The sequence below is a fragment of the Cynocephalus volans genome, chromosome 9 (genome assembly GCF_027409185.1).
Source record: "Cynocephalus volans isolate mCynVol1 chromosome 9, mCynVol1.pri, whole genome shotgun sequence".
NCBI lineage: Eukaryota > Metazoa > Chordata > Mammalia > Dermoptera > Cynocephalidae > Cynocephalus > Cynocephalus volans.
Genome location: NC_084468.1, coordinates 128045461 through 128072970, shown reverse-complemented (window position 1 = coordinate 128072970; position 27510 = coordinate 128045461). Strand labels below are relative to the sequence as shown.

The 27510-nt window shown below is 34.5% G+C and overlaps 2 protein-coding genes across 6 annotated transcripts in view; one reads left to right on the top strand and one right to left on the bottom strand.

Annotated features, from left to right (window-relative positions):
• The window catches only part of ABCE1 (ATP binding cassette subfamily E member 1), a 29721-nt gene extending 9850 nt beyond the window's left edge, over positions 1–19871 (bottom strand). The window contains exons 1-10 of one of the 3 annotated variants that reach the window (XM_063107701.1): positions 19757–19871; positions 13526–13659; positions 12376–12461; positions 10124–10221; positions 9051–9168; positions 8574–8711; positions 8360–8429; positions 8003–8099; positions 6988–7077; positions 1733–1854 (exon numbers count right to left, since the gene is read on the bottom strand). In XM_063107701.1, coding sequence (XP_062963771.1) covers positions 1733–1854; positions 6988–7077; positions 8003–8099; positions 8360–8429; positions 8574–8711; positions 9051–9168; positions 10124–10221; positions 12376–12461; positions 13526–13628 — 922 coding nt within the window. In that variant the 5' untranslated portion in view covers positions 13629–13659; positions 19757–19871. The remainder of the gene's footprint in view (positions 1–1732; positions 1855–6987; positions 7078–8002; positions 8100–8359; positions 8430–8573; positions 8712–9050; positions 9169–10123; positions 10222–12375; positions 12462–13525; positions 13660–19756) is intronic. The other 2 variants (XM_063107703.1, XM_063107702.1) reach the window with 2 other exon arrangements.
• A 146-nt stretch (positions 19872–20017) lies between these two features.
• The window catches only part of ANAPC10 (anaphase promoting complex subunit 10), a 114132-nt gene continuing 106639 nt past the window's right edge, over positions 20018–27510 (top strand). For 2 of the 3 annotated variants that reach the window (XM_063108423.1, XM_063108422.1), the window contains exons 1-2: positions 20018–20108; positions 21724–21850. In XM_063108423.1, coding sequence (XP_062964493.1) covers positions 21736–21850 — 115 coding nt within the window. In that variant the 5' untranslated portion in view covers positions 20018–20108; positions 21724–21735. The remainder of the gene's footprint in view (positions 20109–21723; positions 21851–27510) is intronic. The other variant, XM_063108421.1, reaches the window with a different exon arrangement.

Here is a 27510-nt window from a genome sequence, read left to right as displayed (position 1 = left end):
GTTCACAGAGTTTTTACATATACAGCATTAATTTCAGTATATTAAGGGAAAGAGAGATTAAGGGCAGTTTCTCACTTACTTCAATTATTTCAACAAATGAGGCACATTAAAAACCTCACCAAAAGTCATTTATTGAATAGCATTAAAAACTGGAAATGTAAGGAATGATTGTTGAGTACCCACATCATTATCAACCTGGTTCTATAACTATAAGGTGTGAAGATAGATAATAAATACTTGTTACCTGAAAAGAATAAAACATAATAATTGGTTCTGATATCACCCCTTAAGACTACTGTCAAGAAAACTGGACAACCTTACAATTTTTCCTAAATATGCACCTATTTATCTAAAATGTTTACATAGATAAGTTACAGCAATTGCTTCCCCACATCTTAAAATATTTATGCACTTTTTAGAGATATAAAAGCTATCATCATATTTTTATGAAAAGGATGAGATGCAGTATAAATTTATTTTCCCAAAAGAATTTTTTAAGTATCTCACTAAGGTCAAGGGTTCAGATCCCTGTTCTGGCCAGCCGCCAAAAACCAACCAACCAGCCCACTCAAAACTTTTCAGATAGTTTTTTGTTATTGTTGTTAAAAAAAAAAAAGGGGGGGGGGGACTGTCACCACTGAGGGAACTACAAGGCTGCAGGAATTCTTCTAGAATATAGTACAGATGCTCCTTAACTTATGATGGGGTTATGTCCTGCTAAAAACATTGTAAGTTGAAAATATCATTAAGTCAAAAATGTATTTAATATACCTAATCTACCAAACATCATAGCTTAGTCCAGCCTACCTTAAATGTGCTCAGAACACATTAGCCTATGCGCAATATCATTTAACACAAAGCCTATTTGATAACAATGTGTTGAATATCTCATGTAATTTACTGAATACTGTATTGAATGTGTATCACTTTTGCTTCCTGGTAAAGTTGAAAAATCCTGAGTCAAACTATCAGTAATTGAGGACTGTCTATATTTTTTTCCAAGATATAAACTAAGTAGCCCTTTTAGCATTCTGCATTGTCAGCTTAAAACATAGCTGGAGAGAAGAAATACAAAGTAAAATAGAAGTAAGGAAGCAGAGAAAGAAAAATAGGAAAGAAATTGAAAGGAAAAAGGTATGCAAAACGGACAGTGTACTTGTTTCAGGAGTGGTAGGCTAGTTTCTACTTTTGCTTAATTTGAACAGGTAAGGAGGAGACATGGAAGAGAGAGGCCAGAGTCCCTCTTTCATGAAAGTAGAAGGAATAACTGAAAATTTGAATGTATTTACTAAACTATCTTATTAGATTTTTAGATAGCCTCAGTTCTACAAATATGGTTACAGATTACAGATAAATTGAAACATGAAAACAAGATGAGCACTGAATGAATTTTAAGAGTTTAACTGCTAGTATTGGCCTGTCAAAGATAAATGTGAAGATGACAAATACTATAATGTAATTGCAGAAGGCAAAATATAGACCACTTTCAATATAGCAAAAAAAGCAGTGAAATTGCATTTCTACCCATTCCCAACAGAAAATTCTCCAAAAAAGACATACATTTTGCATAATAACTAATGTATACAATCTTATATATACATTCTCAGTGATTAAATTTCAAGAGTTTTGGATAAATAAAGCAACATAAACCTATTTAATATCAATAATAACACATTTCTCAGAATTACAGTGAAGACAATACAGCGTATGTGAAGACAGTTTTTCAGGTTACCTTCTCTTACACTAAAGGGCATAGTGACAACACCATAAGCACTTGGTACACCGTATAAACAGCAGATAAAGTCAGAGAGATAGTCTAATACACTTAGATCATGCTCCACCACAATGATATATCTGAAAAATCAAAACAGATTTTTATTTAAATTAACATATTATGAGCTAAAACTCTTACATAACTATTTCTTTACTAGTTACAAATTTCAGAAAAACAGATTATAAAAAATTAAGTGTAAAGAACATATTAAGCAAAAGCCATAAAATATTTTCTTTAATAAGACTCATTATCAGTGTCTGTATTTAAAAATGCTTTCCTAAACTAAAAGGAAAAACAGTAAACATAAAGTTTATGGATATATGAAATTAATGTGTTTTGCTAATAAGAAACATATTTAAAAATAAACTTTACAAAGTAGAAACAATTATAGATTTAATTCAGAGGTAGCCTAAACTGTTTGCATCTTATGCTATTCAACTTATGTATTAAGCCCTGTACTTGTCCCATGCTAGCTATAGAAGGGGATGCATAAAGATGTGACAGAATCTTTAACCTGAGAACATTCGATTTAGCTGGGGGAAGAAAAGAAATAGACATAAAGTAACAAAAGAGACTAGGTGGCAAAATATGTTCTATATAAAACTCATGAAGGTCAGAAAGGAAAATAGGGTAGTGCGGACTGAGACACCTTATGAATTAGATGGGATATAATGTGAAGCTTAAATGGGTAGATTTGAATGAACTGAAAAAAGTATTGCTAGAGTAGAAGCTATTTATTATTAGGGCAAGGAACAGTCATGAAGCTTTTATGCAGCACTTTATTACTATTCCAACTTAATGCAAGACATTAAAATAAATGTTCTTCAGACATCTCAAATGCCAACTAAACGTATCAGCTTCCTGCACAAATAAAAATTCTCCATCTATGTATTAACAGAATCATTTTCCTCCCACAAAAAAAATGATTCATTTATTCCCATTGGTATATTGTTTAAGTCTGTGAACTCTTTCTCAACAATGTTTTGTGTATGAATTTCCTCCTCTTCCTTCGGTGCCTAAATTCTAATTCAGGCTCATTATAGACTTGACAAATCTCATTTTCGTCAGGTCCCTGGTGTGGCTCTCAATTCCAAATGAAATGAATAATATCCTTAGAATTTCTTTCAAGACATTCTCAAACTTCATCTAGTATGTTTTACTTTATTTATATACAGGAAACAATGAAAACGGCTTTTTTCCTGAATAATCCATTTTTTTTCTAATTTCTGTGTGTTTAAGGGCTGTTTTTTTTTTCCTAAATAGTCTCCTGCCTAAATCTTCACTTGTTGAAATTCTACTCAACCCTTTAAGGTACACCTCAAATCCTATCTCCTGTAGGAATAACCTTCCTAATATGCAAATTAACTTTTTCCCACTCATAACCCCCCATAACAAGTATCTGAACTGATACTTGGACTTTTATTATTTTTGAGTACTCCCAAAGCATGCCCATAAACTTTTTAAATTTTGCAGCTGGCAAGTACAGAGATCTGAACCCGTGACTTGGTGCTATAAGTCTGTGCTCTAACCAACTGAACTAACTGGCCAGCCCTCATAAACATTTTGTTTGAAGGGAGACTGTAACACATTTTATCACATTTATGACCTTTAGTCTTATGCTATATACTAAACAGATACTTAATAAAATTGTGAATGACAAAATGAAGAATTTGGACTAAAAAAGGCTAATTGGCAATGGGAAAGGTGGTAGTTTCTGAAATAGTGTTGTCCAGTAGAACGTCACATAATTATGGAAATATTCTACATCTATTTTGAACCATACGGTAACCACTAGCCACAAGTGGGACATAACTAGTTTGACAGAAGTGAATTTTTAATATCACTTAATTTCAATTAATTAAAATCTAAATTACATCTGTCCAGAAGCCACAGCACAATTCTAGAATAAGAGAATGATATATATAGATAAAAAAATCATCTCAGAAATCTTAATCTGGTGAGAAGAAAGAATCATATTTTTTTTTTTTGGACCTAAAACAGTAATCCAGGTCTTAGGTATACATGAAGACTCACATGAAAAGAGAAAAAAAGAGAAAATGTTTTCTACCATGACTGTGGTAGTAGCAAGAAAAATGGCAAATCACCTAGGTGAGCTGATATTCCTCCTGCCTTCGTGTCTTTGTTGTCACTGATCCATTATCTGGAATACTTCTCTACTTTTTAAATCCATTAAAGTCCACCATTAAAATACTATGCTTCCTTCAAGACCCAGTGTGAAGCAGCATAGTACTATGCAGTGGCTTTTAATTTGCTTTGAAAGGAAGAAAAGAATAGGTCAAATCTCCTGCCTCTCCCAACTTCAAATGGAATTCAAAGACAAAATTCCAAAATACAAGCACAAATATAATTTAGGTCAGCCACTCTGTTTTCTGAGGGTTTGGAAAGAAATAAAACCCAATAGTATAGTTAAAAAGGTACACCATACAATTAATCTGCGGCTACCTGATAGTCTTCAATCTTACTGATAATGTTCTAAGGACTAACTCTATGAAACCTCTTGTATCACTGTTCTTTTCTCCAACCTGTGATCTCTCTATTCCTCATTGTTTATCCAAGGACATCCTTTCCCAAGATATACTTCTTGTGACTCTTTAACATGAATCCATCATTACATAAAAGATTATTTTAACCCAATATCTATAAATAAGACTAGCACAATTGTGCAAATGTCTTAATCATTTTCTCCACTTTGTCAATCTAATTTGTCTTAACATGTAACATGTTATTCCTATTGCAATTAAGGTTACTGCCCTCTCTCTCACAATATGGGAAAAAGTCTTGTATAGTATTTCTTTACCTCACTTTTTTTTTTTTAGGTCCATCCACATCTATTTATTTCATCTACCTGTTGTTCTTACACAGTTACACTTTTAAATTTACTCATTATTAGTGGATATGAACATCTGATATCTAATGATTTGCCTGAACATTTACCTACTGAAATACATATCATCTGGTTGCAAATTACTTCCTTTTAGTTCTTTTAATTATGGTTTTCTAATGATTTAATGATTAGCTTGAACATTTACCTACTGAAATACATATCATCTGGTTGTAAGTTACTTCCTTTTAGTTCTTTTTACTATGGTTAGGACATTGATACTTTCAAATTTATGTGTGAACACAGATAATATTATCGATGACTTTCATTTTAGTATAATAAAGGGCTATAAAAATACTTTTTATAAAAAGGGGCTTGGTTTGAGTACTGACTTGATGGCTTGTGTATTCTCTTCCAGACTATGGTACACATGTATTCTTTTCTCTACTACATTGTGAAGTCCTTGAATACTGGTACTACATTTTAAAACTTGCATTCCCCAAAGAGCCTATCATAATGCCCAGGATTTTTGTGAAATGAAAATTATGGCTACTATTTGGCTCAAATAAAATAGTCTCTTTACCACTGTTATTCTACGTTTCACTTTGAAGTATGTTAGTAGATTTTTTATTCTTTCTAGCACTTGTGCTCTGTAAATCTATGGAGTTGAGTTTTTCATCAGTTCTAAAAAATTCTTAGCCATTATCCTTTCATGCCTTCTTCAGACTCTTAAGATATAAGTAGTCTTCACATTCCATTCTCGATGTTTCTGTACCTCCCTTCTGTATTTCAATCTTATCTCTCTGCTATATTCTAGTAACTTTCTCATATCAACTTTTCAGGTTTCTAATCCTCTTTCCTGCTGTCCCTAACCTAATCTGTCCAGTGAGTTTTTGATGTCACTATACTTTTAATTTCTAGTTTTCGAACATTTACCTATTGCTTTTTTATAACATCACATTTTAAGGTATTTGAGTTCTTTTATTGTAAATATATTATTTTAAATATTATTATTTTACAGCCTCTTTTAGATTATCAGCTGAAGTTACTGAGGTCTAATCCTGCTGTCTTGCTACTTCTACTGACTAATTTGTAGACAGTTTCCTCCTGTAATTTATAATCCTACATTTGAGCTCATTGCTTATGAGTGTTTTACCTGTAGGAATCCTGTGCAACCAGGGTTGAGGGTATATCCCTCCAGAGTGGTTTTATATTTGCTTCTGCTATGAATCATATGACTAAAAATTCCAAAACCTTTTTGGTTACTTTCTCACCTTGAAAGGTTCACAGACTCCACTGATTACATAAATTTCAGTTCCATAGCCATGCGAGTTGCTGGCTCTTGAATTTAAAAGGGAGCCATACCTTCTCTTCCAACAAGCTTAGTGAGTGAAAGATACATGGTTTCTTGATATTTCCCTGTGCTAATAAGGAACTTGTTATCAACTTGCCCTTCTGCTGAGAAGGCAGTCCTTTGAGAGTTCTGGCATTTATGCACGATAATCCACTACAAGGCCTTGCTTCTTGTCCACAGGTGGTTGTTAAAACCCAAGACCTATTACAGAGGCCAGCAACATCTGGAAAGCCATTCTCTTGTTTTTCTTTATAGTTTGTGTTTTGGTTTTTGATCTCTTGGGATTCTTCTTGCTTTCTTCCAAGATCAGCCATGTATTTAAAAGGATGCTTACTAAATCAGTTACTAAGGATAGAAAGCAAGACAGAGAAAATACTATATAGAAAAAAACCCTGGGTTCTGGTTGCAGTTTTGTCATATAGTAAATTTGTAACCTAGGACAAATCACTAGCTTTTCTGATCTTAAACTTCCTCATCTGCAAAATGGCAATACCACCAAAAGATTCTTAGAAGATTACCACAAGGATCAAATGAGATAAAATTCAAAAACTTGACAAACTACAAAAGCACCATATATAGGGAGGAGGGTGTCGTGATTACTTAACAAAAGTTATTAAGAATCCTCTTTTGCTCAGCAAGATTCTGAACAACAGAATTATTCTGGTGATTCCTAGAATGTTCTAAATTTGTGTGTGTATGTGTACATGGGAGAGTGATACTCATTTAAGGATAAGGTAAAAGCTAAGGATCTGCTTCTCAGAAAGCTATACACATATGGTAAAATCTGCACACAATTTCAGAGTATTCTTACCCTCCCTGGAAACAGGAGGTGTCAATAAATGAATCTCACACTAAGAACCTCTGTTCTCTATAGAGGAAGGTAAATTCAGGTGGTAGCCAGAAACAACCAAGATGAAAAACATGTACATTATGTTGACAGTCCCAGCATATTACTCTTTAGAAATCTGTAAAACTCCCAAACAAAATAACACAGGAATATTTCAGATCTGTACTTACCTATCTGGATTTATTAGAGATCTTATAGTAATAGCAGCCTTTAATCGCTGCTTGACATCTAGGTAACTAGAAGGTTCATCAAACATAAAACTATAAACGAGAAAAAAAAAAAAAAAGAAAAGCAGATATAATAATTTTGAAAGAAAAATATGACAATTCTATTTTGTGTATTATTTTACAGCATTGTAATATTGTCAGCTTCTGATTTAACAACAACAATCTCCTCATATGAAGAGACTACCAGTAATGCTGAAAATTTCTGTATTCTGTTCAGATACAAAAGAAAATTATGAAAAGCAGGACTACATACCGAGTTTGGGGAGAGCCTTCCAGATTAGGCTAACTTACAAATTGGTACCGCCTCATGAAAAGCATTCTAATATAGTCTGAAGTAGTTTGGAGAACTTTTCTCTTAATTAGCTAAAGATAGCTGCATTAAAGAAACTAGTTTTGTGGAGGGCAATGTGCAGAATTCATAGAACACTTTGCGGAAAAGAGCTAGTCTGCACCGGATACTAGAGTAGAAATGTGGGGGAAAAAGGGAGCAATAAATATCTGGGAGGAGAGAGGCACTAAGAAGGTAGAAGGAAACTTGACTTTTTCACTCTCTTCTTCTCCCTCACATGGCATGCCACCCTTAATCTGGGTGATCTAAAAGACCTCTCATGTTTTACTTCAGGTATTTAATTTGCTGGCTTGGTTGGAGAGCTTAAGTCTTAAAAACTATGCTTTTTATTAAGGGCTTAAATTATAAATAACTGACTTTATATTAAAAAGCTCTGAACCCTGTAAGTTATAAATTGCTTATCAAAATATGTACAATAGTTTTCCTCCCTACAGAAATAATAAGGAAAATAGGTAGTAGATGCACAACTGTTTTCACATCTTACCTGAAAATTAGAGCTATAGATACCATTTCTATTAGTTTCTCTCAAAACCACTTTTTATTAGCAGCATTACAAACAAAAATTCTAAAATAATGATTAAGATATGCAAAAATTGTAAAGTAACCTACATATCAGCTTTCTGTATGCAAACAACAGCACAAGCAAATCTCTGCAACTCTCCTCCTGAAAGATCTTCAACATTTCGTTCTTTTAGGTGGGTCAAATCTACAAAGAACATAGAGGCATTGCGTTCAACATTATAACTTTTATTTTACCTCTTCCAGGCAAAACGTATATTGCACGTCATCACTATGGGTTTGAATGATATTTCAGTTGAAAATGTATAAAATAAAAAGTAAATATGACTAGAGATTTTCCCATTTATTTTAATAATCCATATAAAGATGTATACCTTTATGACTTCAGTCCAGGGCTTATTAATTAAGACACATATACAAAAGACAAAAAAACCCAAAAACACTTACCAAGCTGCTGACATACAATTGCCTGTGTCTTTGTTTCATCCTTTCGGTCCAAAATAGACCCAACTGTTCCCTGTCATAATATACCAGAAATAGTTACCCCTATTTTCCTTCAATATAAAAAGAGTCACAAAGTAAAATGAGTTTACTTTGCTATATCGTTTAAACCTCCAACAATATCTATAATTTATAAATTCCTCTAAAAAAAGCAACTAACCTTTGCAGCCTTGGGAATTTGGTCTACATATTGAGGTTTGATAATGGCTTTTAGATCATCTTCTAGAATCTTGGTAAAGTAATTCTGTAATTCAGATCCACGGAAATAAGTTAAAATCTCTTGCCAGTCAGGTGGATCCTGAAAATATACATATAATGATCTGAATTTAAATTAATAATACAATTACAAAGAGGATGAATGCTATACAAAATAGAACACGTATCTAAATAGAATATTCTGATTTCTAACTTTAAGACTGTAAGCATACCAACTCCTAACAGTTAAAGGAAACTAAGAATTTTCAGTTAAATAGCATTAACAGATTTTAATTAAAAAGGAATGAAAGAGTTTCATTTATATAGTTTCTCCATATAAATTCCACAAATAATCTTGAAAATAAGGACATTAAAAAAAAAAATCACCCAATCTCATGAAAGAGACCCAAGATATTAATTTTTATAAGCTGGTAATACATACATCATACTTTCCAAGGTTTGGCTTTTGCTTTCCTGCTAAAATTTTTAAAGCAGTTGACTTTCCAATACCATTAGTTCCAACTAATCCCAACACTTCACCTGGACGAGGTATAGGCAACCTATTTCACATATACAAAAATAATAAAATTCAGACTTAGGTAGGAAAAACTACATAATACAAGAATGATGTATTTTAATGCACTTGTGCTTCACATGCATTCACTAATAAGCTAAGAAATATATGCCAGATATTATTGGCTATTAGGAAAAAAAAAAACCAGCCAAGATTAACTTAAACTGTTAGTTGTTAGAAATGCATCCATGACCAGTATTACTCCAAATTTTATTTATTCAATTTTCATTCAGTCCATTCTAAAGTAACATTTCCTCTTTAAATATACAGCTCAGTTTTAATGTATAACAAAATGCTTTGGTATAAAATTACACAGCAGGTGCAACCTCACACTGTCTGTTTTTTTCCTGGCCTGCCATTTACTTACAAGGAGAGAAGTGCCACATCAACCAGAAATATTCCACTTCATTCTCCCTGCTGTAGTAGGCCCCTTAAAGCTGGCAGGTTGAGAAATACCTTTTTACTAGAAAAATCTAGACTCCCACATTCAAATATTAGTGTTCAGCAGATAAAAATCTCAAAGAACTAAGGACTTGTTTGTGATTTAATAATACATGTCCAAGTTTAGCGTGTATCTGTAGATTATAAGATTAATGAATAAACATAATCAAAGTCCCCTTAAAAGTTACTTTGGGGATAAAGGTACTGAGAACCACCTGGAACTTTTCCAACTTACCAAGGTCCAGATCCTACATCCAGAGATTACAATGTAATTCAACTGGGCTGAAACCTGGGCATTAGTACTTTTAAAAAGTCCCCCAGGTAATTCTAATATTAACCAGAATGAACCATTGATATATACAATATGATTCTACATAGTATTATAATACCATATTCCTCTTTAGTGAATGGTTAATATTTTTTCCATTTTTGCATTTCTCTGAAAATTCCAAAATTTTAACTTGACTGAAGTAAAGGGGAATGTTGACTTGAAAATATACCTGTGAAGTTTGAAGGCATTGGCACAATATCGATGTGTTGTTTCTTTTTCCAAGTTGCTTGGTAAATTGACAATTGATAAAGCGCCAAAGGGGCATTTCTGTTATTTAAAGTAGAGAATTAGTGATACATTTTAGGAGTGTTTAACAATTATTGAAAAACCTTATAGAACTCGAGGTTTTTGTTTTTGTGTTTATTTTTAGATATTAGATAAGAGAAGGCTAAGAGGCAAGACAAAAAAAATGGTTATTGAATATATGATTCCATATTCTTCATACCAGATGCTGTCCCTCTACTTCCCTCAATTATTCCTGCCCTTCTATACTTCCTTTTGTACCTTGCAAAATCTTAACTTTAAGGTCAAGGATCGTATCTTTTTTGGGCTATTTCAGTCCTACTTGCTAGCATATTTGCACAGAGCAAGGATTAATGTCTTTCCATTGTGACTTGTATCCAACCCGTATGAAAAAGATGCTTCACTAATTAAAAAATGAAACAAAACACAAATTCATTAAAAAAGCAAAAAACCTATTCAAAGAACATAGGATTATCAGGTAAATGTCCAAAAAACCAAGAATGGCAAATACAAGAACGTCACTTAAGAGTGGTAATGTGGCTAGAAAAATTTCTCAGAAGTACAGACAACTGTAGAGGTACATCCAAAGAGTGTAACCTCAGTTTAAAGATCTGTTTAGCAAACATGTTCAATAAGTTCAGGGGACCAATTCAAAAGGCTCTGTATATAAAGGTTTCAGTAAATTTCCATTTCATAAGTTACAAGAACATAGAGAATAAAAAAAACCCCTCCTATTTTCTAATAGAGTAATTACCAGCTTCTAACCAAAACTATTAATTCTTTAGAAACTATATTTTACCACCAGTAGAGTTACCTACATTTAAAACTTCTATTATTGTCTTTTCATCAATGTACACGAAATGCTTATAGGCTGCACATGATTTAAACTTCTCTAAAAATATCCACTGTTCACATATGAGGTCCATTATAAGCATTTTCGTGTTCTGGAAAGTATACATTACCTTCCCCCCACCCCCAACAGATTAACCTCAGTATGTTTTCAGCCACTAAAGTGCATATCCAAACTTTTAGAATCTCATTTTTCTATAGCAGCAAAGAAAGAAAATAGAATAGATGATACAAGTTGAATATCCCTTATCCAAAATGCTTGGGACCAAAAGTGTTTTGGATTTTAGGTTTTGGAATACTTGCAAAATACATACTGGTTGAGTGTACCTATTCTGAAAATCCCAAATGGTCCAATGGTCACTTTCTCTGAGCACTGCTTTTGAGCCTCATGTTGATGCTCAAAAAGTTCCAGATTTTGAAGCATTTTGGATTTCAGATTAGGGATTCTCAACCTATTCTATATTGTTCAAAACCAGATTCCCAGCACCTAGGAAACAGGCAGGCATCTAATAAGAGATTAGTATATATTTGCTGAAAGGAATGTTTCTCTTGTACTTAAAACAAGACAAAAAGTTTCAGGTATCCACGAAATCTTTCTGGATACTTAACCAAGGGTTCAAAAAACAATGTAAAATATACATCTGATTTATGTGAACAATAAATAAGGAGATATCCATACTCATAACACATTATCTACAAATAAAAATACCTAAATTAAGATATTTACACAGTGGCTCCTAAATTTCTTTTATGAACTAAAGTTTGAAATTCACCATTCATAAGTCAAAGCCTAATCATTATTCAGTGCAACAAAAATTGAGATTTAAAAAAAATGAAACTATTGGGATAAATTCAATAGAAGCATATGTAATACAGAAGAAGCAGCACTTATGGTTTAGGTTAAATTAAAAAATTTTTGGCTGTGAGCATTTCTATTTAGAAGGTGTAAATTTAAAATTATATATGGACTTGAAAAAAAGTGTAATATGATAGTCATATTTTTGTATTTATATTTCCAAAATGTTCTGGTAAACACATGCTGGAGAATGTCCTTCTCATAAAAGGGTGAAAAAAAAAAGAAATTAATTTTGATTAGAAATGGCTTTACAAAGTTGAGTATAGCAAGGATAACAAAAAGCATGGTTTAATTACTTAAAAAAAAAAAAAAAGCAACAGTATCACTGATATAAAAATATCACTTCCCTAAATATATACTCTATTCATTTGCTTTAAATTTTGACTCTTTCAAAACAGTTGTAATATTCAGAATTTTCAGATTTCACTTTCAGGTTACAAATTTGATCCAATATATAAAATATTATCACTTACCTTAATACAAATACCACAACCAATACAAAGTGTTTCAGAAATCCATGCTATTTTGCTCTGGGGTGTAACCTCTATGCATAATTTTCCTGGTAAAGGAAAAGATACAATTAAGTCATTTTCCCAGATATTCTAATTTTCTGAACATTGTTATTTAGGCAATGCTGATTCCGAATTTCCATACAGAAGCAGATTTTCAAAAACAAAGGCCATACAAAAAAATACATTTGAGATAATATCTTGAATGAGTGCTTTGTGGGGGTGGATTTCTGAATTAAATTTCTGAATTTGTTAGTTATATCAATACTCTTGTCAGGCAATAGGGAGATAACTCCAATATATTTATTTTGTTTAATTTGCTATTGGGGAAGAAAATATGCTAGCAAAAATATGGCTGATCTTGAAATATCTTTACTTTTAAGATGACTGATCTGAATCTTTAATTCATAAAATATGCTTTGGAAATGGTAAGGCACACTATAGAAAGAAATGAAATATGTTAGCTAGATCAATGAAACTACAAAAAGGTATACAGTCATCTAATATACAGGAAAACTAGACACGGTATTAGGGATATTAATGGAATTTCTGAATGGCATGGGAGATAATAACAGATGACTCCTGATGTTTCTTTAAAGATTCGGTAATTCTATACCTCACTAGTACATTTAAAGTAATAATTAACATAGCTCTTAAAGACTAACAACAATTTGTCAACTCTGAATTGTTGAAAATTTATTTAACCCTGAAAATAGAGCAAAACCTCATGAGTAGTCATTCCTATTAAGCTTGTTATTCCTGTTTTTTTAAGATGAGAATACTGTCAAGTACAAAGTTTTTGGTAGCTCTTCCCCCATGAGTCTAAAAGTAATTATAGTATTTTTGAGAATAGCAAGAGTCAGTAACCTGAACTCTGATTTGACTTCACATTAATGGACTTTTAAATATTGATACATTATTCTACAATATGTTGTTGCAGTTTTAAAAAACAGAATCATTTAGTTGTAAAGCAATAAAAGAATTAGAACAAATTCTGGTTTCTTCATCTCATCTTCATAAAGAAACTAATGGGGAAAACAAAGTAAATGTCCACTCAAAACTACCAACTTTCAAAACCTATTTTTATCCTTAAATGATCCACAGAACAACTTACCCATTCGAACCACAGGGCAACTCTTTTTGCACTCCTGCCGACACTTCTTGGGCTTACATTTGTCATGGTTGACAATAGCAATTCTTGTCAATTTGTCTGCCATAATTGTAAGAAAGTAAGAATATCCAGCTCTGCTATTAAAGAAAAATTAACAAAATTATGGCAAATTCAATGCCATTAGTTAAGAGAAATAATTCATAGGTATAAAAGTTAGACAAGAGGACATAAATGATCACTATATGGAGATATGATTATCTGAAAAACACAAGAGAATTAAAAAATTTTAAAAACAGTAATCTAGTAAGGTTGGGAAAACAAAATTTTACATTATATACCTTAATCAGAAGATTTATATATGAAAAAATGCCAAAAAGAAAATACCTAGGAATATACTTAAGATATATATATACATATATATAATGAGGAAATTTTCAGAACACCACTGAACGACATAACAGACCTAAACAAGTAAAACGACATGTTGTCTCAGTTTTTATAATAAAGAATAATCAATATCAGAGATTTCAATCCTCCCTGAATTTATACATTTAACATGACTTCATGGAGGAAAAAAATGAGCCAAACTAAATATAAAGCTCTTATGGAAAAAAGCAGTAGTAATAACCAGGAAAAGTGAAAAAGAGCAGATGGGAAAAATTCCACTTAACAGATGAACAAAACATGATATGAAGCTTCAGTAATTAATACTGATACCAGTGTCTGAATACAGACAATTAAAATAGAAAGACCAGATATAAAACTGATACATATGACAAAGATGTTAATTCTCCTTCTCCCACACTAAGCATTACTTCATGTCTTACCCACCTCACTATAATGACACTACTGATGGAAACAGCAAATAATTATTAAGGTTGTGATCTTCATATTGATCAACTGGAAAAAGTAAAAATTGCATTTCACTGGGAACTTGTCATATTGCCAGATGGGTTTCATGCTAACAGCAATGAAATTAAAAGACCAATAACTATATACACACACACACACATATACTGTGCTCACTTTGAAAGCTTTTGTAAGTCTTGCTATATGACAGTGTTATCAACTGCATAGCATTAGATCAAGGTGAACTTAAAAAGCTTTTACAACATTGGGCTTAGTTAACAGACAATAATTCCCTTAGAATGGTGATTAAATGATTCCAAAAAGTGCCTTAATATTTCAGTTTATTACAGTATGTAATGAAAGAACATAAAGCCAAAAGATTATCCATTTACAAAGACATTCTGTTAGCTTTTTTTTTTTTTTAAAAGATGACTGGTAAGGGGATCTTAACCCTTGACTTGGTGTTGTCAGCACCATGCTCACCCAGTGAGCGAACCAGCCATCCCTATATGGGATCCAAACCCATGGCCTTGGTGTTATCAGCACCACACTCTCCCAAGTGAGCCACGGGCTGGCCCCGCTAGCTTTTTAATACTGTGATCCTCAACTCTGATTTTTTTTTTTTTTTACAGACTCCACCCCCTTGCAGACCCCTCAAGTCTTTCTCACATACATCAATATCATTAGGCTCTGATGGTGGATAAGAGATCTTGCTCCTCAATGCTGTCCCAGACTATTATCTCTCTTTCCTCCCTAGAAACAGTTTTGCCTCTCGAACCATCCAACTGCTTAGTCACTTACCATCAAATTACTCCTTTTCATTCTTTGAAGATTTCAGCCCTTAGTTAACTTTCATCCTCTCTTTCACAATTCCTGATACAGTTCTTGGTGATTTCAATATGCTCAATAGTCAACAGATTATCCTGCTATTCATAGCCTGTACTTTCAGTTCTAACTTCTCTCCTCTAATATCTTGTCTTCTACCCTACCATTATTACCAATAATTGCAAACTGTCCACAAATGCAGTTTCAAATTCCCCATTCTCCAATCACCACTCCTATATTTTCTGCTTTACCCCCCTAATACACAGTAATACAGCAACTCTTTGATCCCCTCTCCCCCATTTTCGAAGCCTACCATCTCTGTTTTGATTCTACCACATTTCCACTGTCCCTCAGCCATTGGTATCATTTCCCTTCTTACCTAGCTAAAATTCCATTGTCAATCATTTATATTTCTAACCACAATCTTGGTTAAGTTGAACTCTTCACCTGTACACATATAGCTGAAAACGCAAAGAGAAAAAAACAAAGTCTGCTGACTAGTTTCCCTTTAAATTCATCATCTCAAATGGACCCCTGTGCCAAACAGCAATCACACTATGTGTATTTCCCTAGCTAAGTCCCTTTGCACACTAGAAGACATTCCCTAAGGAGAATGTTCCAATACTCTCCCTCCTGTCTTTCACACCAATTATTCTCTCCACTGTCTCAGTCCCATCAGCATTCAAACACTTTATTATCTGACTCAATTATTTCCCATTGTTTATTTCTCCTTCTTTATAACTACTTGAAAGAGCTGCCAATACTTACTCAGTGTTTCAAATTACTCTCCACACATTCTCTCTGGAATCCATTCCAGGCTTTCTTGAGTGCCCATCATTTCATCAAAACAACTTTTCGTACCATGACTGTTCTTCAACGGCTAATTATATGGTTAATTATCAGAGCTTAATTATTCTGACAAATCTATTACATCTGACACAAATTATGACTTTCTCCTACCAGATAAAAACCCTTTCTTAACTTGGTTCTACGATACAGCACTAATCTGTTTTTCCTCCTAGTTTACTGGTCACTCACTCCTCTTTATTTCCCAGGCTTCTAGATGTTGAGAATGTCCTAACACTTGGCCATTTTTTCTACCTATTATTCATTCCCCAAGGTGTTCTATTCTGTCTCATGGCTTTAAATCCTAATTATATGCTGAAAACTCTCAAATTCCTATCTGTAGTTAGGACAGCTCTCCTGAATTCCAAACTTGTACATCTATCCACCTGCCTAACCCACACCTTCTCTAAAAGGTCTAATAGGTGTCTCCCCAACTGAGTTCCTGAAATCCTCACCAAAATTTGCTTGTCTAGCAGCCTCGCCCATTCTATTAAATGGCAACTCCAGTCTTCCATTTGCTCAGGCCAAAATCCATGAAGTCATCTTTCTTTTCCACTCTACAACAGCAAATCTTCTTGAATCTACCTTAAAAATACATCCAGAATCTGACCACTTCTCATGACTTTGGTTGAGGCCATCATCATCATCATCTCTTATCTGCATTACTCTAATAGCTTCCTAACATATCTCTTTGTTTATACCCTTTGTCTCCTCCTACTCCACACCTCAACAGTTCATTCTCAATACAGGAACCAGAATAATCCTTTTAAAGAGTAAAACCACATCATGTCACTCCTCTATTTAAAATCCTGCAATGGCTTCCCTTCTCAGTCTGAGTAAAAGCCAAAGTCCTCAAAATAACCAATGAGGCACCGATCAGCCTGTTAATATTCTGACCTCATCTCCAACTACTCTAGCTCTTGTTCTTTTGGTTCCAGCCACACTGGGTCTTTATTGTTCCTAGCACATGGCACTTTCTGTTTCTTCTGCCTGTAATGCTATCCCCCCTAGAGAGTTACATGGCTCACTCCTTCAAGTCTTTACTATATATTTCTCAGCAAGCCTTTTCTAGCTATACTACCAAAACACATCCTTTTTATCCCTCTTTCTTGCTTTATTTTTCTCCTTAGGGCTACTATAAGACATACTATATATTTCATATATCCCCCTTGTGTATATATATACACATTTATTGTGTGTATGAGTATACATGCTCTCTCCACACACACAAACGCACATATTTTTTTTCCCTCTCCAAGTAGAATGTACTCCATCATCATGAGGGCAGGGATTTTTGTTTGTTCATTCCAGTGGCTGGACCAGTGCCTAGTATATAGTAGGAGCTCAAACATTTCTGTTGAATGAATGAGAGAATAAATTTAAATATAGTAAATAATTTTCATATAGGTTATAACAATTTCAGAAATCTTGCAACCTACCAGTATTTTATGGTGAGTTGTCCACTAAACTATTTACCAAAAAAAAAAAAAAAAAATCATCTAAAGGATACTAAATATTCATGTAATAAACACAGAATTATGCTAACAAACAGGTTCACTTTACTCCTTTTAAAACTGGTCTACCTTTCTGTAAAGAAGTTAAAGTTCAGGTCTCATGAAGATTAGAAAAGGAAAATATCAAATGATGAGAATTGCTACCAAAAAAAAATCTATCATTCTGGAAATAACAACTTCCTAGGAACTGAAGATTTTTTAGTAAGCTATTAAAATAAAACTGGACATTATGCATTCTAATTTAAACATTGAATGCCTTTTTACAAATTACCCAGTGAAAGACATAATAAATTCCCCATCAGGGGATAAATCTTATGAAATTGCTTAAACTAAACTATTTCTGTCAAATTACTAAAACATTTTGTCTAATTTTTCAAACTATTTTAAAAACCAAAAGACTATAAGAGAAAAATTATTCTGTAATTTTTATAGAATAAAAACATACCAGAGGTGGTTAAAAACTGATTTATACATATAAAAAATAGCGGTAAATTATAATGCATTTAAGAAAAATGAATATGGATTCTTTGTAGAACTGTTAATTAGCTGTGTAAATACTATTAGTTCAATTTCTATATTAATTTCAAGAATTGGGGAAAAAAGGGGTTCCCTACTTTTTCAATGGGAAAGATATGGCACAGTATAGGGGAAGATTATAGGAACATACTCCTGGGAACAAAGAGGAATTTGAAGATATTTCAAATCCCAGGACAAACTGTTCACAATAAGTACTTAAACAACGACCCTCAGTGTCATTCTTTCAGCTGACAGGAATAAAGGAACTGAGGCATACATAAAGCATTTGCAATCTAAGACCAAAATTATTACAACACTATGTAAAAGCATTTAAAAGACTGCTGTTAGTGCCTCATATCACATGAAATATTCTATACCTATGTTTACTGTACGTTATTAGTCTTATAAAATATTTATAATAAGTTGGGAGTGGTGCGAAACTCTGACTTCAAAGAGTATTAAATACAAGACATTTAGAAAGGACTCTAATATTGCTTTCTCCCCCTTCATGAGCAATCATGTTAAAAGTTCTTCCTAAAATTTTTTTTTTTAAATAGGGAAGAGCAACGTTTATAACTTAAAAAAAAAAAAAAAAAAGAAAAACCCAAAACAAACCCAAAACACCTTCTGGTTCCAATAGAGCCTTTTGACATAGTATATTGTCAGGTGGCTGTTACAGAATGAATATTCTCAGTATACAGGACAAATGACTGCCACATAAATGCCACTATCATAAATGTCTACTCAGCATTCCTCCGGAAGAGAGGATAAAAAAAATAAAACAAGTGCTTTAAGAGTTATTCTTTACTCTTACCGATTTTGCCATGAAAAAAGAGAAAATATGCTTATGTAGTTCATATACTGTGGAAATTCGGCATTGGCAGTCACTCATCAGGACAAATACGAATACTAACTGCCTCGTACAAAGTGCCTACTATGTACGGAGCCCTGAAATGGTAATAAAGGTATCTGGGGTAAAGACACCACCCTTGATCTCGAGGAGCTTCAGATGTAATAAAGGTAAGTCACCAAGGGGAGAAGTGCCCAGCGCTATAGAAGTGAACCAAAAAAGCTATAGGCGTTCAACAAGGAAATTACTTGGGATAATCCCAGTCACAGTCTAGTAAACGTTGCTCTATGAGCAAAGCAGAGCGACATTTGGCCATCATTTGTATATAGCCTGGGAGTGGACAACCAGTATTCGATTTCATGGCGGCAAGATGCCATGACTCATTCCACAATAACCAAAAGATGGAAGAGCCACGACATCCCACAGCCGAATACGCACATATGACAATACGAGTATACCCATTTTTCTGCGCCGGGGCAGCGTGGGGCGGGGGACTAGGGGTGCTCTAAGTTTTGAAAGCGCCTTCCTTTCCAGAACGTTTAGTTCCAGAGTGGAAGCGGCGTAGAGGAGGAGTGGAGGCGAAGGCATGGCTAGGGTGGTGAGCAAGAGCGGCCGAGATCGGCTGGATGAGAAGCGCAAGGCGCCCCCATGCTCCGGGGGCCGCCCCCGCTCCGGCGGTTCCAGCTGTCCCGCCGGAGCCGCTGCCACGCGCCGCTGTCGTCTCCGCCGCCGCCACCTGAGGCCTAACCAAAGGCTCTCGGCGTATGTCCCTATACTCTTTCCAACGTGGCAGAGAGCAGCTAAAGGCCCACCTCCTCTGGCCTATTCACGTACCTGGAGAAAACGATCCCCTCGCGGAGGGGTGCGCAGAGGCCAAATCAGCTCTACCCTTCACTTCCCAGCCACACAGCGTGCTCTTACGGCCACCGGCCAAGATGGCGGTGCCCAGGCACCGCCTCGCGCAAACCGTAAGGACGTAGTGCGCGCGCGCGACAGAGCGCGGGAGGCGGAGCCCTGAAGGTAGGTAGGGCAAGATGACGATATGTGACGTCATTTTGCTGCGACCCCCCCGCCCCCCCTTCAGTGTCGTTGGGGAATCCCGGCAGTTCGAAGAAGCAGAGTGGGAGTGGCGCAGAGCTGCAGAGGTCCTGAGAACCGGAGTTGCGGCAAGCCAGGTGTGCAAGTTGTAAGTGTGTGGGCTTTTCCCCGACGTGGAGAATGGTCCTGGCGTAAGCAGATGCGTCCTCCTCCCCAACCTCAATCTCTTTTTACGCTCGAGGTCGCAAGGCCGGTGGGTCAGGAGAGGAGCTTTAGTCATTTTAGCACACGGAGGTGTCAAGCAGGACCAACAGAGTCTGGTCCCGACACTGTTTGCGGTGGCGCTCTCTCCTTGGCCTCAGAGCCCACTGAACCGTGTGGCCAGTTCTTCGAAGCCAGGCACCCAGTCTTCTCCGAGCTCCTTTTTTTATCCACTTGGTGGCGTCCAGTCCCAAGTCCAGCAGTCGAATCTGCCTCAGTGTAGAGATGGGCTTTTAATTTTTGAGATGACAGGACGTTCAGGTTGTAATGATGGCTATCGATTTGACTGCTTCGTCCTAGACCTTACTTAACTAGCAGACAGGAGGCAGATACTTTAGTAGTTTGTGACTGAACTTATTCATCCATTTATTCATTGATTCAGTAAAATACTTATTGAGCATTTAAGTCTCAGGCCTTTCGGAAGTTTACAGTTCACTGTCTGCCATTATTTAATGTGTATCAGGTGCTCCTGTGGCGATTAGGGAACAACTTGGGATCTAACGGGAGGTGTCAAGGAGATGGTGTACAGAACTATTGTACCTATTGTATAGTAGCATGTATAACGATGTTCAGTAGTAATAAGTATTCTACCGAACCAGTTTTACATATTGTTCACGACCTAAGAAAACTTTTTTTTTTCACGTTTGCTTACTAAGACTTACTAAGATTAACAAAAGATGTCAAAGAACCTAGGCTAGTTAATGGAGAGGCTGAAGCTAAAACTTTGATCCTGTGTTCTTTCGCCTATTATATTCTGCTGCTTTGCACATCTTGTGTCGTAATATATTTTAGAAAAAAACCCTGAATTCCCAAGATTTTAAAATTACAATGATTAAGTTATATTAACTGCATTTGAGAAGATGCAGTTAGATGAAGTTAGCCTTTTTAGAACAGGCCGGTTATTCACTTCTAGACCTTGAAGCTATTTTTCTGACTTTATTTTGTATGGTAAGAGCACAAACAGATGGGACTTTTGATAGCTAGTGGGGAGATAGGATTTTTCTCTGCATCACTTAATGGATATTGAAAATCGGGACCAATATTTACATATCCCCGGAATAAGAGAATTTCAATCTGACTTTTCTAGGGCTAAAACTTAATTTGAATTTTTACTCATGGAAGTATAGAACTGCATAGCATTGTACAATTTAAAATCATCAAGTCAACCCCTTCGACAGGAGAGGAAATAAAGCCCACACCTACCCAAAATCAAGGCTAGTTAATTGAGAAGCTGAAGCTAAAACTTTGATCCTGTGTTCTTTTGACTACTGTATCCTGCTGCTTTGCGCATCTTGTTGTTGTAATATATTTTAGAAACAAAGCTGAATTCCCAAGATTTTTAAATTACAGTGATTAAGTTATATTTAACTGCATTTGAGAAATGGATGATTTATATCAGGGATATATGAGTGATCCATCTTGCTATTAAATTTTTATTTTTACATTTTGTGGAAAGATGCCCAGGTCCTGGTATGATGTGTGTATTCTTTTTGTCTATGTAGAATATTTTTAAAATGACCACACCAAACAAGACACCTCCTGGTGCTGACCCTAAGCAGTTGGAAAGGACTGGAACAGTACGGGAAATTGGGTCACAAGCTGTTTGGTCACTCTCATCTTGCAAACCAGGTAAAACCAAACCAAACAAAAAGCTTTGGTAATAGTTACTTACAGTTTCCTTGTACAATGACCTCACTTTAACATTTTTTGTGTGTCAGTGTTTTACTTTAATTCTAATGAACTGGGTTTTCGTTTATTGTATCTCTCTGTCCAACTGCTTTATTAATATCTAGATATAAGTACATATACGTCATAAGGTCTCCTCTGTAGCCTCCCCATCTCTGCTATGATTGAGTTATTTAGTGGGTTTTTTTTTTTTTTTTAAATTGGCTGTTTCTTTAGATATGATAAGTGGGTGATAACATTTTTTGAGTGATTACATATCCCAAATGCGGGAGAGAATTCTTGGGTGTCAGTCCTTTTCTCTCAAAAATTTGCAAATGCTTTCAGTATCCTCTTTTCCATTTTGCTGGTAAGAAGGCATATGCCTTTCTCTCTTTTTTAAGTAACTTACTCATTCTGGAAGTGTCTGAGATTTTTCTTTTTATTCTTGGAGTTCAAGACTTTTGCCAAGATATGTGTATATCTTTTCTTATCTATCTAACCCATAATTTGTTAGCCATTTTCAATCTGCAGACTCAAGCTCAGAGAAATTCTTTAGCTTGAGGAACTTTAATTATAATGTTATTGGTTTAGTAGTGATCTTTCTTTCAGAAACTTCTGTTATTTACCCATTAAGACTCCTGTAGCCATCTTCCCAAGCAAGCCTCTTTTGTTTCCCCTTAAGATTCCTTTCTCCTTTTGTGTGTAGTTTATTAAGATATAATTTACATACAATAAAACTCACCCTTTTTAGGCGTACAGTTCTATGAATTTTAATAATCACATGCAAACATGTGAGCATCATTATAATTAAATATAAAACATTTCCATCATTCCAAAAAGTTCCCTCATGCCCCTTTGTAGTCATTCTTCTGCCCCCTCCCAAGCCTCTGACAACTTCTGATCTATTTTGGGTCCCTTTGGTTTTGTCTTTCTCAGAATGTTAACATAAATGTAATCATACTGTATGCAGCCTTTGGGTCTGGCTTCTTTCAGTTAGCATAATGCATTTGTGAATTTTGCTGTCGCATGGATCAGTAGTTTGTTCCTTTTTACTGCGGATTACTGTTCTGCAGTATGGATGTACCACAGTTTGTTTATTCATTCACCAGTTAATGTACATTTAGGTTTGTGGTAGCCAGCTTCCAAAATGGTTCCCAGTGATTCTTGCTTTCTGGTATTCATGCCCTTCTGTAGACCACTCCCACATTGTGCTGGGGTTGGTCTCTGGGACCAGAAGAATATGGAAAACGTGATGGTATGTGATTTCTGAGACTAGGTCTTAAAAGACACTGTGGCTTTCACCTTGCTGTTGTTTGGATCATTCCTTCTGGGGGAAGCCAGCTGCTGTTTTGTGAGGAAATGAGTGGCCCTATGGTGAGATACTGTGGCATCCTGCCAATAGCCAATGAGGAACTGAGGTCTCTTGTTAACAGCTATTTGAGCAAGCTACCTTAGAACAGATCCTTCATCCGCAGTCAAGCTTTCACATAACTGCTTCAGGTAATATGACTGCAACCTCATGAGAGACTTTTGAGCCAAACTGCCCACTAATAACTGCACCCAAATTCCTATCCTATAGAAATTGTGAAATAATGCATGTTTGGTATTTTAAGCTGCTAAATTTTGGAATAATTTGTTGTGCAGCAATGGTTAACAAAGATGAGGTTGCTCCCAATTCTTGGTGATTATGAATAAAGCTGCTGTAAACATTTGTGTACAGGTTTTTGTGTTGAGATATGTTTTCTTTTTTGGGAGTGGGGGGTAAAAACTTCAGAGAGGAATTGCTGGGCTATGTTGTTTTTATTTCTTCCTTTCCAATCTACATATTTTATTTCCTTTTCTTATTGCATTAGCTAGGACTTCCAATATGATGTTGAATAAGAGTGGCGAGAGGGGACATGCTTGCTTTGTTTCAGATCTTAGGGGGAAACTAATTAATCCTCACCATTAAGTATGATGTTAGCTGTTGCTTTTTGTAGATATTCTTTATCAAGTTGAGGAAGTTACCTTCTATTCCTAGTTTGCTGAGAGTTTATATCTTGAATGGGTTTTGGATTTTGTCAGATACTTTTTCTGCATCTACTGATGTGATCATATTCTTTAGCTTATTGGTGGAATCAGTTACATTAAATCGATTTTAGAATGTTGAACCAGTCTTTCATACCTGGAATAAATTCCACTTAATCATGTGTATAAGTTTTTTAATATATTGATTCAATTTGATAGGATTTTCTTGAGAAGTTTTGCATCTATGTTCATGAGAGATATTGTTCTGTAAGTTTCCTTTTTTGTAATGTCTTTTCTGGCTTTGGTATTAGGGTAATGCTCACATCATAAAATGAGCTAAGAAGTTTTCCCTCTGCCTCTATTTTCTAAAGAAATTGTAGTGTTGGTATTATCTCTTGCTTATATGTTTGATAGAGTTCAGTAGTGAAAAAACTTGGGTCTGGTGATTTCTATTTTGGAAGGTATTAATTGTTGATTCAATTTCTTTAACAGATATAGGCCTATACATATTATTCACGTTTTTCTTGTGTGAGTTTTTATAGATTGTGTTTTTCAAAGAGTTGATCAGCTTTTTTTAAGTTATCAAATTTGTGGGCATAGAGTTGTTTATATTTTATTATCTATGGCATCCATAGTGGCATACAAGGCATACAAAGATCCATAGATCTTTTCTATCTATGTTTGTAATTTGTGTCTTCTCTCTCTTTTTTTTTTTTTTGGTTAGCCCACTTATAGGTTTATCAATTTTATTGACCTTTTCAAAAAAATAGCTTTTGGATTTATTGACTTTTCTCTATTTTTTGTTTCAATTTCATTTATTTCTACTCTGGCTTCTATTATTTCTTTTCTTCTGCTTACTTTGGATATAATTTGCTCTGTTTTTTCTAGTTTCCTAAGGTAAAAGCTTAGATTATTGATTATAGATCTCTCATATATGTACTCAGTGTTATAAATATTCTTTTAAGCACTGATATCGCTTGCATCCTGCAATTTTTGATAATTTGTATTTTCATTTATTTACAAATATTTTAAAATTTCTCTTGAGACTTTTTCCATAATTGATGTGTTATTTAATCTCCAAATATTTTTGGATTTTCTAGTTACCCTTTTTTTATTATTTCTATTTTAATTCATTGGACATACATTTTATGATTTCTATTCTTTAAAAGTTTTTAAATCTATCTTTCAATTAGGGGTGTTTAGACCATTTACACATAATGTATCTATTGATGTAATTAAATTTATTTATATATTATTTATTTTCGACAATTTTATTTTATGTATTTATTTATTTTTATTTTTTAATTTTAACTTCTCAATATACATTGTAGTTGATTTTCATGACCCTTTACCTGTTCCTCTTCCCCCCTCTTGCTCTCCCCTCCCCCACCACATCATATCTGTTCACTTGTCTTAAAAAGTTCAAGGAACTGTTGTGATTGTTGTGTCTTCTTCCTCCCACCCACCCTGTATTTGTTTGTGTGTTTATTAATTTATTTATTTTTAGCTCCCACAAATAAATGAGAACATGTGGTATTTCTCTTTCTGTGCCTTACTTGTTTCACTTAATATAATTTTCTCTAAGTCCGTCCATGTTGCTGTCTTGTAATTTGTTTTCTCTTTATTCTTTTCTTGTTTGTTTTTATTCCTTCTGTTCTGCCTGCTTTTGAATAAGTTGAGTATTCTTTTATGGTTCCATTTTATATCCACAATCTGTTTATTAGTTATGCATCCTTTTTGAAAATGTTTAGTGGTTCCCCTACATATTACAATATACACCTTTATCACAGTCTAACTTCAAGTAAGTATATCATTATAGGTATAGTGTATGAATCTTCTAATAGCGTACTTTCTAGTCCATTCCTCCCATCTTTAATGCCATTGTTTACCATTTTACTTTTGCATGTTTTAGGCCCCAGAATATATTGTTACTATTTTTTTTTATTGAAACATAAAAGATTACATATATTTGTGGGGCACAGAATTGAATATCAATACATGTGTACAATATCTGGTGCTCAAATCAGGATAATTAGTATACTCATGATTACAAAATATAATCAGTCTTTGTGACCCTTAACAAATTTATTGCTAACCCTCCTTCCCCTCCCCCTTTCCCACATCTAATAACCACAGTTCTGGTTTGTTTGTTTTTTTGAAAGTTCAGTTTATTATTGTGATTGTTTCTTTCTTTGTTTCTTTCTTTCTTTTAGCTCCCACTAATAAGTGAGGACATGTGGTATTTCTTTCTGTGCTTGGCTTATTTCACTTAACATAATTTTCTCTAAGTTCATCCATGTTCCTGCAAATGGAAGAATTTCATTCTTTTTTATGGCACGATAGTATTCCATTGAGTATATATAACACATTTTCCTTATCCAGTTGTCTGTCAATGGACATTTAGGTTCCAACTCTTGGCTACTGTAAATAGAGCTGCAATAGACATGGGAGTGCAAGGATTGCTGGATCATGTGGCAGTTCCATCTGTAGCTACTTGAGAAATCTCCATACTGTTTTCCATAATGGTTGCACTAATTTACAGTCCCACCAACAATATATAAGGGTTCCCCTTTCTCCAAATCCTTGCCAGCATTTGTTATGCTCTGTCTTTTTGATAATAGCCAGTTTAACTGGGGTGAGATGACATTTCAGTGTGGTTTTGATTTGCATTTCCCTGATGCTGAGTGATGTTGAGCATTTTTTCATGTGTCTGTTGGCCATTTGTATATCTTCATATGAGAAATGTCTATTCAACTCCTTTGCCCATTTTTTATCTGGGTTATTTGTTTTCTTTCTGTTGAGTTGTTTGAGTTCTTTATATATTCTGGATATTAATCCCTTGTCAATGCATAGTTTGCAAATATTTTCTCCCATTCTGTAGGTTGTCTTTTCACTCTGTTAATTGTTTCTTTTGCTGTGCAGAAGCTTTTTAGTTTGATATAATCCCATTTGTTTATTTTTTCTTTTGTTGCCTTTGCTTTTGGGGTCTTTATGAATAAGTTTTTGCCCAGTCCTACTTTCTGAAGTGTGTCCCCTATGTTTTCTTCTTGGAGTTTTATAGTGTCAGGTCTTATATATAAATTTTTAATCCATTTTGAGTTGATTTTGGTACACGGCAAGAAGTATGGGACTTGTTTCATTATTCTACACATGGATTTCCAGTTTTCCTAGCACCATTTATTGAAGAGGCAGTCTTTTCCCCAATATGTGTTCTTGTTGTCTTTGTCAAAGATCAGTTGGCTGTAAGTATATGGGTTGATTTCTGGGTTCTCTATTGTGTTCCGCTGTTCTGAGTATCTGTTTTTATGCCAGTACCATGCTGTTTTGGTTACTATAGCTTTGTAGTACAGTTTGAAATCAGGTAGTGTTATGCCTCCAGCTTTACTTTTTTTGCTTGGGATTGCTTTGTTTATTTAGGGTCTTTTGTTGTTCCATATGAATGTTAGGATTGTTTTTTCTATTTCTACAAAGAATGTTATTGATATTTTGATGGGTATTGCATTGAACCTGTAGATCGCTTTGGGTATTATGGACATTTTCACAATGTTAAGTCTTCCCATCTGAGAGCATGGGTTGTCTTTCCATGTTTTTGTGTCCTCTTCAATTTCCTTAAGCAG